This window comes from Bactrocera latifrons, unplaced genomic scaffold, assembly GCF_001853355.1.
Source record: "Bactrocera latifrons isolate USDA-ARS-PBARC rearing strain unplaced genomic scaffold, ASM185335v1 scaffold_241, whole genome shotgun sequence".
In the NCBI taxonomy this organism is placed as follows: domain Eukaryota; kingdom Metazoa; phylum Arthropoda; class Insecta; order Diptera; family Tephritidae; genus Bactrocera; species Bactrocera latifrons.
In genome coordinates, this window is record NW_017535975.1 from 353,269 (window position 1) to 372,200 (window position 18,932).

Genomic DNA, 18,932 nt, shown 5'->3' on the forward strand with positions numbered 1-18,932 from the left:
TTGCAGCGATTACTACATACGAAATTCCACCCGGCCATAGCAACTACGGTCCACCCTCGAAGCCGCCAACCTACAGCTCAGCAACGCATCAATACTTGCCACCAGCGGCGGGCGGTTACAGCGGCGGCGGAGCGCCGTTCAGCAGCGGACATGCGGCATTCGAAGCGCCGGCCAGCAATTACCTGCCAACCGGCTACTCCAACGATGGTGCGTAGTAGTTAAAGCAATAGAAAATTAATGCATTTACAACAAAGTAAAGACAAGCGAACAAGATTTGCCGGCTTTTGCATGGCTTTTATTGGATGTATTGTGATAACGGGTTGCAAATCTTGTCGTCAAAGCTTAGTGTACTCGCGTATTGGTGTTGGTGTTGGTTAGCTGCGAGGGCTACGGGTTTTCCACTAAAGCGGAAATTTTCATAATCACATATGTTAGTATTCACTCGTTATTATTTCAATCTTATTTGTATATACTTGTGTTTCCCGTAACTTACATATGTATATATATAATTGCAACTAACACACTCCAATAAGTTTCAGTTTTATGCGCGCATGCAAATGTTAATCATACGCACCGGTGCAAGCAATAAAATAAGTTTGGCTTCCTCGTAGTTATTATATTTGTGATTGAGACTTGTCAACCATGTGCATATATGTAGAAGTATAAACGTGTATGCAAATTGCATGACGCGCTTCAAGTTGATATTACAACTGGCTTGTGGGCATTCAAGCTGGCACTTCCACGTGGAAGAAAGCGATTTTCGGCTGCCTTCCCGACGTCAATAACCAATCGTTGCGGAGATATAATTTTATAAGCAACAAATGTTGACATTTTACTATCATAGTTGTACATATATGTACATGCACATCCTCATATACAAATTTATACATATATTATATATATATCTGTTTGTTTGCTTCACAAACAGTTATTACAAATGAAATGGACAGGTGCAGGTATTTGTTCAGCGCTAATTGAATTTCGTTATTGGTATTTACTCTTACACCCACTTTATGCTCCTTAAAAACAAACAAACATGCAATTTATAATTATTGATTTCAAAATAAAATGCACACAAACGTTTCGCATTGTTATGTAATTATAAAAATATGCGCGAAATTGTTCGCAGAAAGTGAAAGCAGGCCGATATATTGTTGAAATTTAAATGACATAACACAGAAGGAGTTTAACATAGAAATACCTTTGTGAATTTCGAATAATTATTGCTTARATTTAAGAAAATTCGAATTATATAATTGTAGTTATTTTTTTTTTTTAACTGGAGTTTCTTTATATGATTTCATTATTAAACAAAAAACAAAGATTTCTTTCACGTAGATATTATGATATACGGTGTACCGGCATGAAGTGAAGGTTATTATTATATATAAATGAGTTGGCAGGGAACATTTGTTGTGAACGAACCTTAATGTTTCCTCTGTTTGGTAGAGATATTCAGTAAACTTACATTTATTAAACGAGCAAAAGTATATTTTTTCATTGTGTTGAAAATGTCAACTTTTGTATCGAAAATGAATTAATTCTATGTCCGTTTGAAGAAAAGTGATGCAGAGACGCATCGAATGCTTGTCAAGGCATATGTTGCTCATGCTCCATCAAAAGTAACATGCTAAAGATCATTATCCAAAAGTATTATCTCAAAATCATTATCTTCCGGCTTTTTACTCTTCCATTGAAAATTTAATTTGAAAAAAAACACGCTCATTTCATAACATTACACCGGTACACCAACCAAACATGGTTAAAACTTCGGCTTTCATTAGGCATATTGTTCTTCCCGCGAATAGTACTCACTTAAGGATTGTCCAGCAACTCAGTGGATTTGGTAAAAACATAATATTTCCTATCAAAACTGCGCAATGTCTACTAAGTTGGAGCATTGGCAAATGTGGAAAATATCCCGTTTCAGCCTACTGAAGGCTGAGCTTTCGCAAAGGTAAAATTGCCGCATCTCAGCATAATCGGTCACAAGCGTCGATCGAGTTGGACGGCGATTCTGAACAATTTTTGGTCGTCAGTCAACTTGTGCGGAACAAACCGTGCATACACCTTTCGTAAGCTTAAATGCAATAAATCGATGCATTTGATTTGTTAATTCCATTTTCATGAATTTCAAAGATGATTTTTGATGAATTCACGTACAGTTTCGATGGAATTTCCGGATTTTGATTGGGCCACATGTTGATCGTCATTTATGTCCTCACGACCACTTTGAAAAGGTTGAAACCACTCGTGTACTCTATAATTGAATAATTTGTACCAATCATAAACATATGCAGGCTKGGTGTTGATGTGTGTTTGCCACAGATTCCATAGACAGTCATACCAATAAAAAAAAAATTTTACGCTTATGGGTTTTCGTGCGAAATTTAAATTAAAAAGTCTTAATATWTTTTGCCCACAGTAGTTTACTTAATTAATCACCGTTTACCAAATCTTACTGATTTTTGTAATCTTCATTATACTCCATACAAAAGAAAAGGGAAAATGAAGCACTAATTCGGTGTCAAGGTAGCTTCAATCCCCCCGTTCGGCTGCCTAATTTATTATTTGACAAAAAATATACCTACACACAATTACTTACTGTAGTGATTCGAACGTAGAATTTAGCAATGAAGATAGACGTACAAAAAAACTTTTCAAAATTAATTTTTTTAAATTATTTTGCATTAAAATACATTCGGTTTCRGCAATTTTTWTTTTTSAAGTTTTTTTCACTTAAAAAATGACAGTTTGTAATAATTTAAACATAATTTTTTGMGCCTTCTGAGCTCATTCCCAAGCGGAACTAAATTTAACTTAAATCTGCTCTAATAAAAATTATACGTAGGATTCCCTCAATGAGATTTGCTGCATTCAATATGCCATGCACTAGATATTAGCGAATCGAACACATCACATTGTCGAATTCAGGTCCATGACTTTCTTGTTGCTTTTCAATGAAAATTGTTTGACAAGAGAGCAGTACTCGAAATTAGAGAGCAAGGAAATTGCGAATCGATGACGGTTTTTGTTGAGCATTCTTATGTAAATATTGTATAATAGTCATATAACCTTCCAAAAACAAAAGGTTTAATAGTATCTATATATAATCGTATAGCTTGCTTAATCTTCTTAGTGATAAAGTACATTTATAGCGAATATATACATGTATATACTTTTGTCCGCTTTGCTAGACATTTCCATTTGGTTTAGATCTTCATCTATGTAAATTCTATATCGTAGACTGAATGTTTTATTTACATGCGAGTATATACATACGTACAAAGTATTATTATGGTGATAGTTGAGCATAAGTGTACAAGTAAATATATATGATAGTTTTATAGTTTATTTATTGAATATTTGCATGTGAGAATAACTGAACTTATAGTATTTAAATACATACCACTAACTATGTAAAATATTTATATTTTGTATAAAAATTATGTACCCATATACTTTGTATTTATGTGTAGTTATATAATATATAGCATTACATGCATTTTAATGTAAATATAGTTCATTTCCACCTGTTATCTTAAAATAAGTTAATATAAACTTTTTATGATATTGTATAATATATGTATGTATTTTGTGGTTATGCTTATTTGATAAAGCCGCTCGAATTTCCTTAGTGTCCAACGATTGCTGGGCTATACTTTTAGCTAAAAAGTCAACGAAATGAGTTTTGAAGATTTGAGTGGTTAATTTTCGCCTTCTCTAAGTGGTATCTGTTTGATGTCAAACCAGCAATTTTTTCTTGCATTTCTAGGCATCTTTTTGGGCGCGATTTTCCATTGACTACCATAAGCAATACCCTACCTCCTAAATAAGCACTTTAACTTAACACAAGTGAATGACTATGTTTTAATTTGCGTCTCTATTTTGATGAATTAATTATATGTGAGACCATAATCGACATATGTATATTATATTCCAATATAATAAGTGCCTTAAAAAAGATGTAAATATATCACAATAATGTCATCTTCTTGGAGTCCACTTTATTTATTTAAAAATTCAAAAGAAATGTGGAAGAAAACTCACTATGAATAAAGATCACATTTACAGAATTTAATATACTTCAATAATCCGAGATTCATTTTGAAAAATTTTAGATTTCTTTGACCTCCAGGTCAATCTCCACTTGGTGTGACAAACAATTCCAAATGGCTTTAAAAAAGAAATAATTCTCGGAAATCTTATTCATTCTATCAATTTCTCCCTCAACTACCAGAGGGAGTTTCTATCACCTCATACACTGATCATAGCACGATAATGACGTCGGGCAAAGGAATCGATGATATGTGCTCAAAAGTAACTGGTTATTCCCCCGACCTTTCTCGCATCACAGCGACAATATTCACAAACTGGACTTCACTTTACTATTACAGTCATGGCATTCAAATTCTCACTGTCAGTAACTCTAAGATTTTAGATGTGATACTCAACGGCCTATGCTCTTTCACTCCGTTTATGATCGCGGTTATTGCCAAAGTACTAAGCCGCAACAAAATACTCAAGACACTAGACGCAACCAATATAAATGCAGTGAAATGCAGACAAAGAAGCTTCAGAAAAGACCCAGAATACTACAGAGGCACCAGCCATTGCATACAAAGAACTGGAAATCCCGCGATTTTTTTGCGCTGCTTCATTCTGAATACTGTAGCAGTTTAAATATCTAGATATGTCCAGCATGCAAAGAGCATTCGCATGACTCTAACCACCATTTTGCATGCCCAGATTACCCCATACATTTGACACCGCTCTCCCTATGATCCGACCCCGTCGAAACAGCACTTCTTTTGCGTCTTAACTCGGATGATCTCAATGAAAATTTATCCCCAACGGGGACTACATAATTTTCGACAGGTTTGAAGCATAAATCGGCCGAAACGTCCACAAAACGTGGTTTTCATTGAATCGCTTGTGACATTCGTTGTCTGGCTTGTGTCGGAACCACATATTGTCCAAATCCATATCATCCACTTCGGTCCAAAGTATTCGGTTATCATTAAGYGGTAGTGATTCCCATRCACAGCAATGTGCCGGTRTTGATCATCACGCTCCTAMAGTTGAGRCCATTGACTTCGAAATGCAAATCTTATTGAAAGGAWATGTCAAAAGAGCGGGGAAAAATATGGCGTAATGTGCTGTCCTTAAAGGTCTACTTTTGTAGCACCCTATTGAARCCSCCTATAGTTAGATTTGAAAGAAACYTTAAGTAGRTATCTGTAGTAGGTCCTACATAAAATTTTTTTTATGGACTTGTAAGGACTTTTTAAACTTTTAATGGTTCTTCAATTATCTAAGCTCGCTCAATGAAGATGAAAAAATATAAAGATTAACAAGTAAACATCAGTTAATGTAGCAACGGAAGTCATTTATTTTGGATTTGATATTTAAAAAAAATTATTTTTAATTGTTATACCATAACATCATATCTTGCTTAAACGTAATGATAAAAAAAATATTTAATAAGCTTGAAACTCTATGTAATTAATATCAAAAAATAAATATCCTTGTAAAAAATTATATTAAACATTAATAACTATAAGTCCACTAAACCAACTTATTTAATATGTGCAGTGAAAAAATTTATATACATAAGGTATATTATGTTTACTTATACCAAAAATGTCTTTAATACACCATAACTCCGCCATCAACTTGTACAAAGAGTCCATAACATGTATAATCTGCAACTCTATTTGTACAACAACCTCGTCTAAAAAAATTGTACAACAACCTCGTCTAAAAAAAACGCTCACATTAACACCTTCATCAGCATATAATACTAAAATTCACCAACGTGTACAAACTTTAAAAATAATACATTTCTCCAACTCTACAAATCTGTCTGTGAGTAAAAGCCTCACTGTACATATACATATCCACACACACTTGCATACATACAAACCACATGCTTGCACTACAGATGCATGCTCGCTAACATTGACTACAATTCAAATTTAATAATTCTCGTTTTCCATATCATTACACAAACAACAAACGAACATCACAACTACAACGCATTGTTTTACACGCTCCACATACAAACGCTCATCTACGTAACACACACACGCACACACCTAACTACAGGACACAACGATGATTTCAACATTTACGGACGCCACCAGAAACTTAGCGAAGCKGACACGCGCAAAGCCGCCGCACAACTGCAGGAAATCCTGAGCCTCCTACCGAGYGGCAAAACGGAATTCACCGCCTCAAAGACCGTCGTGTTGGACACACACAATCAYGGTTCAGCACACACTGGACCTGGTGGGGACTTCAATAATGAGAATGTTGATCTGCACACCTACGGTCTGCCCAATGATTTGGGACCGCTGGAGTCGCTGTCACACACTGAGTCGATAACCGCTGCGTATGCGAAACGACCACAGAATCCCTCCGATATTTATCGCCAAATGGCGAAGAAACAAACAGCGGAAGAGATCTACATACAGAAACATCCCAATGAGGGCTACGATTACCGGCCGACAAGCCCACCRCCCACTGGCGGCAATGCTCAACAAGATGGCGGTTACAARTACAACAACTATCATGCAACAAACAGCGCGCTGAAAGATCTAACGCCCATTATAGCCGCACTAGAAGTGGCAAAGCGACGAGGTTCYACACAAAACGATGTGTCCAAACACTTCACGGTGGAGAAGAGCATATATAAAGTTGCGCCACAGTCTGCACCCAAGTCCAACAATCAATTCAAGCATCTACCAGCTTCGGTGCAGAAGACGAAACACATATACTTCGATCCGGCGCAAAGTAAGGCCGACACTGAATATCAGCCAACCTATGTGCCGCCTCCSCCATCAGCACCGTCAGTCTCCTCCATCGGCGCAGCAGCGCCACCACCGCCRCCACCATCATCACCGCAAGCCGCAGCRCCTGCGCCGTCAAGCAGCTACGTCGCGCACCACACCTCATCGTACAACCCTCAGCACCAGCTCTCGCACCCGGTTTATCATGCGCCGGCTGCGCCTGCGGCACCTTACAAGGTGCGTCGTCAAGTGCCGAGCTCTTCGGTTACGGCGCTGAAGGTGCACACCAAGACGGGGCCATACTTCAAGCAACACGACTACGAAATACATGATCCRCTCATGTTCAATCGCATGTTATCCTTCTGAGTCCAGCGCGCCAGSGTGGTTCGCAAAAACATTTCGATTTCCATTTTATGTATATTTATTTAGTAAGACAAAATATTTATTTTCACTTAAATTAGAAGCATAGTACTGTGAGTGAATACATTTTATTAAAAGAGAGAAAAACGTCGAAAAATATTTAGTCAGTCACTAGCTCTAAGCCTAATGGAATAAGAAGTCATTTGTTACTCAAAATAAAGTTTCCAACTTATTAATTTTAATGCTAAAATACAAAACTAAATATATTTACAAAAATGTTAAAGAAAATTCTAAAATTACACCCACCGTTTCGAATCTCCTSTTATATGGTTCCAAATACTTTATAGTAATTCCGCACATAAAATTCTATCTTTCCCGCACTGGTTGTTGTTAATGCTCCCAYTTCCTTATCCATCACGCCATACACTTCAACTTACACCAATGATAATCCAAACAATTACTTCCGAAACAATTTAACTTGCCATCTTCTTTGCAGAGATCTACTATCAGTAATAGTCCACCACCTTGCTTCCTAAGTTACTGTTAATACAACAAAATATATTTGCGAAAAGTTGCTGGCTTCATGGATATCGCAAGAATCCCGTGCATACCCTGACTTGGACTTCCTTCTTTGTTCAAAAATCCCCCTGTTGCAGCAACCCGATGTCACATCTACTTTAACCTCCCCTCTCTCTTCGTGTGAAGATCATCGCTGCATCTTTTTTTTTTATCTTCTCACTTAGTATTTGTAATGCTGGTTTTTTCCGTTATTTACAAATATGCATATTGGTATAAGTATTTATTATTTTAATAATGCGCTRCTCTACATATATGAAGGAATGAATACATTAATTCATACTGTTTTGTGCTTAATTACAATAAATAAATGAAAAAGTTTGTATGTAAAATAATAACTGACTGGTTTTGTTATTTATTTTATTTCGCCTAAAAGTATGCAACAAATGTTTGCTGGTTCATACAGTGGCGTCCATAATAAAGAACTTGTACAAAATACGTAATGAGTGTTATTGGATGTTCCGTATGCAATAAGAATGACTTAAAATACAATTATGAGACGTATCTTCATAGAAAACATCGAAAATCGCGTTGATGTTTTTTCAGAATGTTCCCCGCAAAGATCTATACACTTTGTATGCGTTTGAACTAATTGTCGAAGCGAAGCCACTCTGATTCTGGTATCCCCAAAACAGGCATTCTGAACAAATCAACCACTTCTTCAGGTGTCGAAAAGCTTTTACCTCTTAGTAAAAATTTTCCGTATACGAACAAGAAGAAGTTTCAGACGATATGTGAGAGCATGCATTCCTCTTCGGTGGGTTGTTTTCTGATTTCTTGAATATATCACTCAGAATTTACTGTTCTGCGCTGTTCTAGTGGAATGGTCATGATATGCCCAGTTGTTCGAGAAACCAGGCAACCATTTACTTCGGGAGCGAACAACTTTTGTTGGATTCGGCTCATCTTCAAACACCCATACAGGTTTTTTTTAATTTTCTCTCGACCAATCAACACGAGCCGTTTTCTTGCGAATAAAAAATTGTGTGGAATCCAACGTGAAACAATCTTCGTTTTGAATAAAATATTAATGCAATATTTAATGTATGCTGGAATCTTGGAGCGATTTGCAACCTCTATTGAATTTACCATGTCGTTTATAAACATTAGTCCTGAATGTAGTTTCATCGCCAAAAATATAATAAAGTGCAGATGCTGCTGAGTTAATTCACGTCGAAAGTTGTTAAAAATTATCGCGCTGAAATATTCATTTTCGTGTTTTTTCGTTGAGATGAATATTTTAAGTTACTGTAAACAGCACAAATAGTACTCGTGTGTCGGAGAGTTCTTAGTATGTGTAACATCTAATGTGTCAAAATTTAAGAAGAAGTCGTGAGTTGTCAGATTCCATATTGATCCAGAAATAATTTATAAAGGCAATATAAGTTATCCTTATCAAAATTAATTAAAAACTTATTCAATGTCTTTATATAACATTTTGAACTATTCAATTGGGACATTCCATTCGAAAGACAACACGAATTTAAAAGTAAAGTATTGGAAAAAATTCGCCGCTCCCTTTGCTCAGCTATGCTGCAATATAATGTAAATAATTAAGGGCGATCCATTTCGAGGTTCCCTACTATTTTAAAGAAAAATTACAGAAACTTCAAACTTAATAGGGAATGTTTATTGTCATTAATATTCGGGAATTTCGACTGATAACTAGCAAATGACATGCGAGATGCTCCAAGGCCTGAATCGAAGCGGGATTGTCCGCATAGACTTTAGACTTTACATATCCCCACAGGAAAAAGCCTAACGACCCAAAATGTGAAATTATCTTAGCTACATTCAGGCATCTTGGCGCGATGATGGTCGCCATCATTATTTACTTCTCACTGGCATTATTTTTAGAGAAATATGGACCGCTGATTCTACAGGTTTACAAACCACACCAAACCGCTGCTTTTTTTATGAAATGGTAGCTTTTGAATCTCTTCAGGTTGCCTTTGTCCCAAATGCGGCAATTTTGCTTGTTTACGAAATCGTTGGACCTTTTTTGAACTTTTGAAGAGCCCAAACTGTATTTTGTACGCTTTCAATTTAAGATCTCGACGTAAAAAGCTCCAAGTCGTTCCATACGTCAGTCCGAATTGGTGTGAATGGCGCCGAATCGACTTTCCACGGTCTTCGTGTACACCTTGAGCTACGGCTGCTAAATTTTCTTCACTGGAAGCTGGACGTGATCTATTCAGTAGAATATATACACTCAGTGGACCGATTATGTTCGCATGACAGCTTGACACAGCTCACAATCAGTCAAAAAATACTATTGCTTATTTGTCTTCAAAGAAGAAAAACAGTTGCTTCGAAGCTATAATATCCTTCAGAATATTCAAGTCGACCTACAAGTCGAAATAAGGTGTTTTAATGAGGAAAACGATCTCCTACATCTTAATTGGTGTAGACACCGCTTACGCGATTGTAGCCGAGTTAACAACACAGCGCGCCAGTCGTTTCTTCGATATTCGATATTCCAAGTCTCATCGTCCAAGTCTCTGCACCATATAGCAGGACGAGAATTATGAGCGACTTATAGAGTTTGGTTTTTGTTCGTCGAGARAGGTCTTAGCTTCTCAATTGCCTACTCAGTCCGAAGTAGCACCTGTTGGCAAGAATTATCCTGCGTTGGATTTCCAGGCTGACATTGTTGGTGGTGTTTAGATTGACGAAATTATCTACGACTTCAAAGCTATGACTGTCAACAGTGACGTGAGTGCCAAGTCGCGAGTGCGACGACTGTTTGTTTGATGACAGGAGATATTTCGTCTTGCCCTCGTTYACTGCCAGACCCATTTGTGTTGCTGCCTTATTCATTCTGGAAAAAGCTGAACTAACGGCGCGGGTGTTTGAGGCCGATGATATCAGCTCAAAAGAAGCTTTAAAATCGACGAAGAGGTGGTGAGTGTCGATTCTCCTTTCACGGGTCTTTTSCAAGATTTGGCGCATGGTGAATATGTGGTCGCTTGTTGATTTCCAGGTCTGAAGCCACACTKKTAAGGTCCAGTTTGTTGACGGTGGGCTTTAATCTTTCACACAATACGCTCGACAGAACCTTATATGCAATGTTGAGGAGGCTTATCCCACGGTAGTTAGCGCAGATTGTGGGGTCTCCTTTTTTGTGGAGTGGGCRTAGCACACTTAAATTCGTAATCGTTGGAAAAGGATCTGGTTCTTGATTTTGATCGGACAGTCTAAATCAGCTATACATGCTATAGTGTATTCCGATCTGAATTTTGTTCGAAGATTGTAGCAAATAAAGAAATTAATTTTGATCAATCAACTTGTAAACTCTATTTATTTAAGTGCAAATGTGCATTATTGTAAACCATCAATAATGTRCAGAATTTCAAATTAAAAATCTTACCCTCTTTAAATGCTATTTCCAACTAAAAATATTTCACTTAACATAAATTTGATTAAAGGTTTTTAACTGTACTTGGTATTTCGTTTCGTTTTTTATTTTTATCGAAATTATACTTAAGTAATTTATAAATTACAATTTTCCAAAGAAATTGGCAGCTTTGCAATGTTTTATGGTAGTTCATTGCTACATGGATTTACATAYGGTTAAAAAACTAAGCCGAACCCAAAGTGACTACACGCTCAGTAGTAACCAAATGAAATGTCATGTAAAGGTTGAGCGTTTCCCTGTGGCAAAGCATAGTCTCGCGCCAACTGATCCAACAAACTGCCGCCGCCACCACCACCGGCACGTCCTTGCGCCTGTGGCTGATGGTTGATCTGTGGTGGATAGATAGGTAGAGGCGCTGGTGCWGACTGCTGTGCTGGACGTGCCTGTGGCGCTGGACCAAACTGCGATGGCTCCAGAATAGGGCGACCACCAGATGGCGGTCCTAGGAAGTTATTAGCGCGTGCGCTGGCGGGTGCAGGTTGAACTGGTGCAGGCGCATAGACAGGTCGGGAAACACGCACATTGGATGGGAAGTTCTATATAAGTTTTGAAAATAAATTTATCAATTAATAATTTCTGTTGTGTGTGTCTGTTGCTGATATACCTGCAATTGTGAGTAATCTGGTTCGGGACGCGCCGGGCGCTGCAATGGCGAGTATAAAACATCGGTAGTGCGTTGAGCGCCAGGCACTTGTATTCTTGGTGGCGCTGGCGGGGCGGAAGCTTGTGGTGGCGGTGCGTACTGTATGCGACGTGGTGGCTCTGGTTCTTGTTCTTGTTCTTCTTCATATTGTAAGTATTGTGGTTGAGGTTGGGGTTGTGGACGTGGCTGTGGGCGTGGCGCTGGTGCTGGACGCGCCTGTTGTGGACGGRCTGGGCGCTGAAAAAAAATTGATAATTTATAAAAATTATAGCACTAGAACTATTGAGGTAACTTACATAAGGTCTCTGTGGACGCAAGGGCTCATCCTCGTACTCTGGCTCCTCCTTGAGCGTTTCATCGACCAAAGTAGGTGGCGCTACTGTGATGCCTTCACCGGAAGGTTGGAAACCATATTGATTGGCACCATATTCCACTACACGCACTTTGCCYGTYTCATCRACATAACCRTATTTACCCTTAACCTCACCGGTCGCCAGTTTTGTTTCGATTTTGAATGAACCATCAGCGCCCTCATAACCATATGTATAGGAACCATCTTCGTTATGTCTATAAATGACAGTTGCAGAGTTTGAGCTATAAATGTGCATGTGCATGGGTAGTCTTACTTATTTATTTGCTTCAGTATTGGCACGGGTGTGGGTCGTGGTGCTTCCGCTATACCAGCGCTGGGCCGCAATCTTATCGGTGCTGGACGCGGTGTATTCTCCTGATAATCCTGATAGTCCTGTGCAATAGCCAAGCCATATAGCAGCGTGAAAACTAGAAATATCTGTAACTAAAGCGAGAAAGAGATTTTATTGGTATTTAAATATTATAGACTTGAACATATATTATGTATATTGGCTGAGAAGGCTGACAATTAAATAATGTGTAGCTGAATCAATGACAGGCTTTATTCATCGTTCTTCATTCTCCATCGAGAGTAATGTTTTTGTGAAAGGGTAGCATTGCTTTGCCAGTTCATTTACATGGCGCGAAGCTTCAAGGCCTTCAAATTAAACCGTTGTTTCCATCTTGATCTCTTTATTTGAGCGAAATTGGTTCTTAGATAGCCACTTTTAAGTCAAAAAAAAAACGCAAATGGTCATTGAGGGCTAAACACGGTCAACGAGGCACTAGTTCACAGTTTAATAACTTCGATTTATTGCCCATATCATAAACTAAATCAAGTTGTAATGCCTATATATTATCACTGCTGTATACATAACTCAAATGTTTTGACTTCTAGAGTTATGTCATTCTTTTTGATAGCAATTGACACGCATGTATCATTACATCGGCGGCAATACATTAAGGGCGTTGATTCGACAAATCTGTTAACTATTCGCATGAGTAAACCATTAAAACTATATATTTATTTAACTAGGAAGCCTTAAGGCTGAGGCGCACGCATGTCTATTGAAACTTGACTATCCAAGTTCGTATCGAATGTACAACAAAGCGTTAGCCTCAGTATAGTTTCACATATAATAAAACCATTAATTCAATATTTAATGCACAGGGTGGCTGATGAAAGCCGCTACCAAAAAAAAATTAAATAATTTTTAAAATTAATAATTTTAGAATTAAATAATATTTTTTTTTTATTTAATGAATCTGGTTAATTTGTTTTTAATTTTGCAGATTGACATTTACATTTAACAAAAATGGTTAAATGGGACACTGAAACAGTGCTATCACGCACTGGAGTCCATAGTTTCGGTTCAAAGAAAGTATAGGCGCACGTTTGGCGGCAATCTAGAGCAGATAGACCATAATGAGACTTGTATACAATTTTGCCGAGCATGGGACAGTCAACAGAAGATCTTACCATCGAAACCCTTCAGTTCGAACGGAGGAAACAAGCGCTGCTGTAGCTGCTGCCATACAACATAATCCACGTGTTTCGACAGGAAGCCTATCTGCTCAAATGGGTGTAAGCAGACAGTCATTACAGTCAATTGTGCACAAAGATTTGGACTTACTCCCATATAAAATTCAAATGGCCAACAAACTGAACRCTGCAGACTTGCCGATTCGCTTGGAATTTTGCCAGAAGATGCTTCAAATGGTGGAAGAGGATGGAAACATGTTGAACTGTCTTTTCATGTCTGAGGAGCCCCATTTCGTTTTAAACGACAACATAAAGAAACAAAATTGTCGAATATCGAGTGCTTCCAACCCACAGATACTCCATGAGACGGAAGTACATCCACTTCGTGTCACAGTGTGGTKTGCAGTTTCATCACGCTGCATTGTCGGGCCCTACTTCTTCGARGAAAACGGTCACACCGTTACGGTTACTGGAGAMCGTTACTTGAGCATGTTGAGAGAGTTTTTCTATCCAGAAATWACGCCGAATGAGTATTTCTTCCAACTCTATGTGGTTTYAGCAAGATGGTGCAGCTCCTCACATAGCCCAACCTGTTATGACAGAATTGCGACGAAAATTTCCCAATAAGCTGATATCCAGAAACTCCATATTCCGTTGGCCACCCAGGTCGTCTGACCTTACTGCACCTGAGTTTTTCTTGTGGGATTATTGCAAACAGGAAGTCTACAAAGCAAAACCAACAAATTTGAATGAACTAAGGCAATCCATTCGAGAAACGATTGCGGCTWTTCCTATCTCAACTCTCCAAGCAGTAATGAACAACTTTTTGKTAAGATGCCGCACATGCATCAATGAGCAGGGGGGGYATTTAAATTCCATTATTTTTAAAACTAATTAAGCTATATTTAATAAAATGGAATGAGCTTTAACATGAATAAAAGAAAAATGAATTCCATACACCGAAAAAAAAAAAATTATTTGAGTTTCTTAACATAGCAAAATTCATCAGGCACCCTGTATTCATTATGGCTGAAAAAATGTGCAGTAATCAGGCAGGTTTCATTGAACCTAGAAGTAACTSTAGCAATGAATTCAATCATATGTTTATCTGCAAGAAATTGTAGTTATGTGAAGCCAAACCATAAATCATGCATATTTAGATATATAAGTAGCTATTTGAAATACAATAGGCACGCAATTCGTATGAAGTAACTATTATTAAAGCTGCCGGAAATGCTTCGATTAACAACAGTCAATTAACAACAAATAATGTCTCTAATTGTGTAGTAAGCTGGGAAAAAAATGTTAGTAATGGAGCCCAGGCGCTTTTGAATCTACGTACAGTAAACCAGCGGAATTCGGTAATTATACGCATATAAGGGTATTTGAAATTCATACACTTTCTTATTGTACGAGTACTTAAGACCAAAGAGCAAGGACTTATGATTAATTTATCATCGATTTTATCATTAATTTCTATGAAGTTGTGTAACTCATTTTGGATCTCAAGGTCTATTTATACATTCCTAATCGCTATGCACATGTTTTCATGATTATCTAGTTTTCATCACCCTGGTTTGGTCATTAAAACTACTTAGCCCATTCCTTCCACCCATCAACAGTCCGACGAAGATTCCCCGCGCTTAGTTTCAAGTTAAGATACAATCGTTCCCATTATAAACACTCTTTGCATTCAAATATWTATTAGATTTGCTTCTGCTTTCAGATTGTTTCAGAGACAATTATAATTATCAATTTCTGAGCTTTTGGTTTTTGAACATTATGGTATTTCGGGTTTATGGCCACGATCACTGCTTCCCATGATGACCACCCTACCGGTAGAATAGTGTACCACTTATTCCAAATCTATTTTTTTTTTTTGAAATTTCTAAAGCTTGTTTAATTTTCGTAAATTTAAACATTTTGCGCCAAGAATGATATCGGTGTAAGGATCCAAAAGGTGACAAGGAAAGAAAAGGACAAAGGAATTGTACAACCGATAACCAAAACGGCACCCTTACCCGAACTCTATCAGGAATTGGAACGAGGATTTGAGCGCTGGATCAAAGAAACAAACGTTGTCGTGGTGCAACTTCCAATCGGTTGCGATATCTTGTCGCACCCGATTGACATATCTTTTGAGTCTCTTGAGGACTTCCACGTAAATCTTGGCGTTGAATTCAAAACTTTGGGCCCACCAATCACATTGTCGGTGTTGAAGATAACTGACTAACCGCTCGTTCGTTGACTAGGTACGCTCTATATCGAATCCACTCGGTGCGTATACGCTCCGAAGTACAGTCACGGCRGTCCTATTACTTTCCAGTTAAACCGTGTATATCTCGATTTTTATTATGTGCACTATTTCATTGATGGATCTTTCATTGAAATAATCAATGGCAATTGTGTACATTTTACATCCGCCTAGACTGTAGACCCATATGAATGACGTAATTTTAATTACAACAACTTATCTTTGTAAATAAATAATTCTAATGGTTTAGTGTAAGTAACTCTATTAAYACGTCGTAAATAGACAACCGTGAGAGCTTGCCCTTACTGGGCCAAGCTTTGGCCGAATAACTCTGTGTCTGCAGTCAGTTGAAAGGAATCGAAATAATCGCAACATTACCATAAGCAGTTTGGTTTCTTTAAAAGTATGAAAAGGCAAAATCGGCCCTCTGACATTTTCTATAAAATGCTTTCGTTTATACGATTCTGCTCGCGTCAGATCGGTGTAGATATAATGAAAGAGCACTATAAAGTCAATTTAAACACATATTTCGTTATTGCCGCAATAGTAATTTATTGCCTCTGTTCGGTGAATACGGTACGAAAATATATTGCAACGGATTGGACGGTGTTGCTTGATGTCTTCTCACCGGTTAGCTGCACAATACAAGGTTTAGTGAAATTGATGTCAGCACTTTTTTATCCMAAACTGTATCGAAAATTAACTTTGGACATCGGAAAAATTTATGAGAAATATCAAGAGATGGGTAGAGAGTACGAGGAGAAATTGCACACATGGAATAAGAGTATGAAAAATCTCTTAATTGGCTGTGCAATAGCGTATTTCGTCACTGGACTCCTCTTATTATTCACACCAGTTGTGRTGTATATACTTAAGGGCGAGCGACACTTGATATGGCTTTGTGAAGTGCCCGGTTTCGAAAGGGACTCGTTGTATGGTTATTGGGTCAACAATGCCTTCAGCGTAGTTTGTATATTCATTGGGTGTTTCGGTTTATATGCTGGTGATGTCTTTTTAATTATCTTTTTAACATACTCAATGTTCTTTTACGATATATTAGAACTGAAAATAAATGATTTACACAAATTTCTAGAGGAAAATAACAACGCAGCCCGTCAAACGGAATTAGTAAACGATATTGTAGAGTGGCACCAGTATTATCTGGAGTGAGTATTTTTAACAATTCTTAATTGCCYTAAATGTATTTCTGTTTGCATCAACCACAGTTTTAATGATAAGTGTAATTTGCTGTTCTTTTGGACCATCTCCGCGCACATTATATGCACCACGTTGGGTATCTTGAGCACACTGCTCATCATCATGCTGAAGGATTGGCCTGGYGCTTATACYTACCTTTTTGTGTGYTTTCTCTGGCTATATATGTACTGCATACTTGGCACACGTGTTGAAACAAGTGTAAATATATGTTTCCAAATRGCTCAGTAATCCGTAATATTCGATTAAAACTAGCATGTTCCACTATTCTCCATTAGAACGATCAATTTTGTACTGGGATCTACGACATCCACTGGTATGACTTAGATCTGCATAATCAAAAGACGATTCGCTTAATGTTAACACAATCGCAAGCACCACGAAATATAACCATTGCGGGAATTGAACCCTTATCGGTTAACACAGCACTGAAGGTGAATCAAAACTAGATATTTTTAGTGAAACCGTTATATAAATCTATTTAAATTTTTTTTTTTAGATAACACGTTCAATTTACAGTTTATCAATGATGGTATTAACTCAAACTTCAAACTAAATAGACGATATTGTGGAAAGTAAAGCGGGGAGTGAGGTTTTCGGATTTATTTGGAATTACACGATTTCATATAAGGATGAGCAGCAAATGCCAATCATGACATTCAGTCATGTCATCATGTCAACCAACATTCGTTAGCCGTCACGAACAAWATTATGATTATAGATATTGGATTATATGAATCAGTTGAGATTCCTTGTTAACTTTGCTCATATGACTTCAGTTCAGATTAGCCTGAGAGTTCCAGTTGTAATATTTATATATTCTCATTTTATTCCTCAATTATACAGAAAATACAGAAATACTCAAAAAACTTACAAAGTATTCGGTTGACAGGTCATAGAGAAAAATGCCGCTAAAATGACTGGAAACTACACTTCTACATTACAAAAACGACTTATTTCGGCCTACAAAATCAGTTGCTCTGAACTAGAAAAGCGGCTAAATAAAAGAGAAAGGATTGATCTCTCAACGGTTTCGTGTGCATAACCTCTATTAATGCTGGTCCCATATTTGCTAGCGTTGTCAGGACCTTAATTGGTCAACGGAAGTACTGAGGAAGCCCTATTTTCATATACACACATTTACAAATACATAATACTAGTCTGTGAAATTTTCTTTCAAAAACGCAATTAATAAATGTTCTTTGTAACTAATTTGTAACTATGAAGTGTTAATGACTCTATTAGAATGTSGAAAAGTGCTCAGAGAGAAGCGTGGGAATGTGACGAAGCTAGTAATACCTTTTGATTTAAGCATGTTAWTTCGTAAGGACTTTAATTTGAAGAATATTGGAGAAATTTGGTTGAAAAATGCAAGCTAAAAAGCGTCCTTCAAACAACTTTAGTAAATTGCTCGAAAGAAGTCGAATAAGCGCCAGTTTGTTAGTGTCTACGTTATCGATGAGTGTAAATAACGCGCTGCCTTTAACAGTTTAGTTATGCCGTTTAATGAAGGAATTTAAACTGCTGAAAGCCGTTGATTAAGAAAAAAATAGTTGTCTTCGATTTGCCAAGCCTTGGAGAGTAGCGAATCGCACAAACTCGAACGCTCAAAAAAACAGGAACAGACTGAAGCAAAATAGTGCTAAAACWCCTCTTAAGTCGAGAAATCCTTTTTTCCGAGCTATGAAACGTTTCAGTAAAAGTTTAAAAAATTTCAGTTCTTTTTGTTGGAAAGCGACTAGATAAAACCGTAAGTCGATATCTAGATGCCTACCAATTTAAAACAGCAGAAGCCATTGGTGAAGGACCAAAGCAGAGAAAGACGAGGTGTTTGCCATACA

The 18,932-nt window shown here is 37.4% G+C and overlaps 2 protein-coding genes across 3 annotated transcripts in view; one reads left to right on the forward strand and one right to left on the reverse strand.

The window, feature by feature from the left end:
- LOC108969152 (loricrin) overlaps positions 1–7,982 on the forward strand; it is a 26,589-nt gene extending 18,607 nt beyond the window's left edge. Inside the window, exons 4-5 of one of the 2 annotated variants that reach the window (XM_018933707.1) lie at positions 7–207; positions 7,648–7,982. In XM_018933707.1, coding sequence (XP_018789252.1) covers positions 7–207; positions 7,648–7,664 — 218 coding nt within the window. In that variant the 3' untranslated portion in view covers positions 7,665–7,982. Of the gene's footprint in view, positions 1–6; positions 208–6,108; positions 7,451–7,647 lie in introns of those variants that run through there. The other variant, XM_018933706.1, reaches the window with a different exon arrangement.
- Positions 7,983–11,102: 3,120 nt separating this feature from the next.
- Positions 11,103–18,932, reverse strand: part of LOC108969141 (tyrosine-protein phosphatase non-receptor type 23) — a 27,520-nt gene continuing 19,690 nt past the window's right edge. Inside the window, exons 2-5 of the mRNA XM_018933691.1 lie at positions 12,415–12,584; positions 12,085–12,355; positions 11,750–12,025; positions 11,103–11,681 (exon numbers count right to left, since the gene is read on the reverse strand). Of these exons, the coding sequence (XP_018789236.1) occupies positions 11,337–11,681; positions 11,750–12,025; positions 12,085–12,355; positions 12,415–12,584 (1,062 nt within the window). The 3' untranslated portion in view covers positions 11,103–11,336. The remainder of the gene's footprint in view (positions 11,682–11,749; positions 12,026–12,084; positions 12,356–12,414; positions 12,585–18,932) is intronic.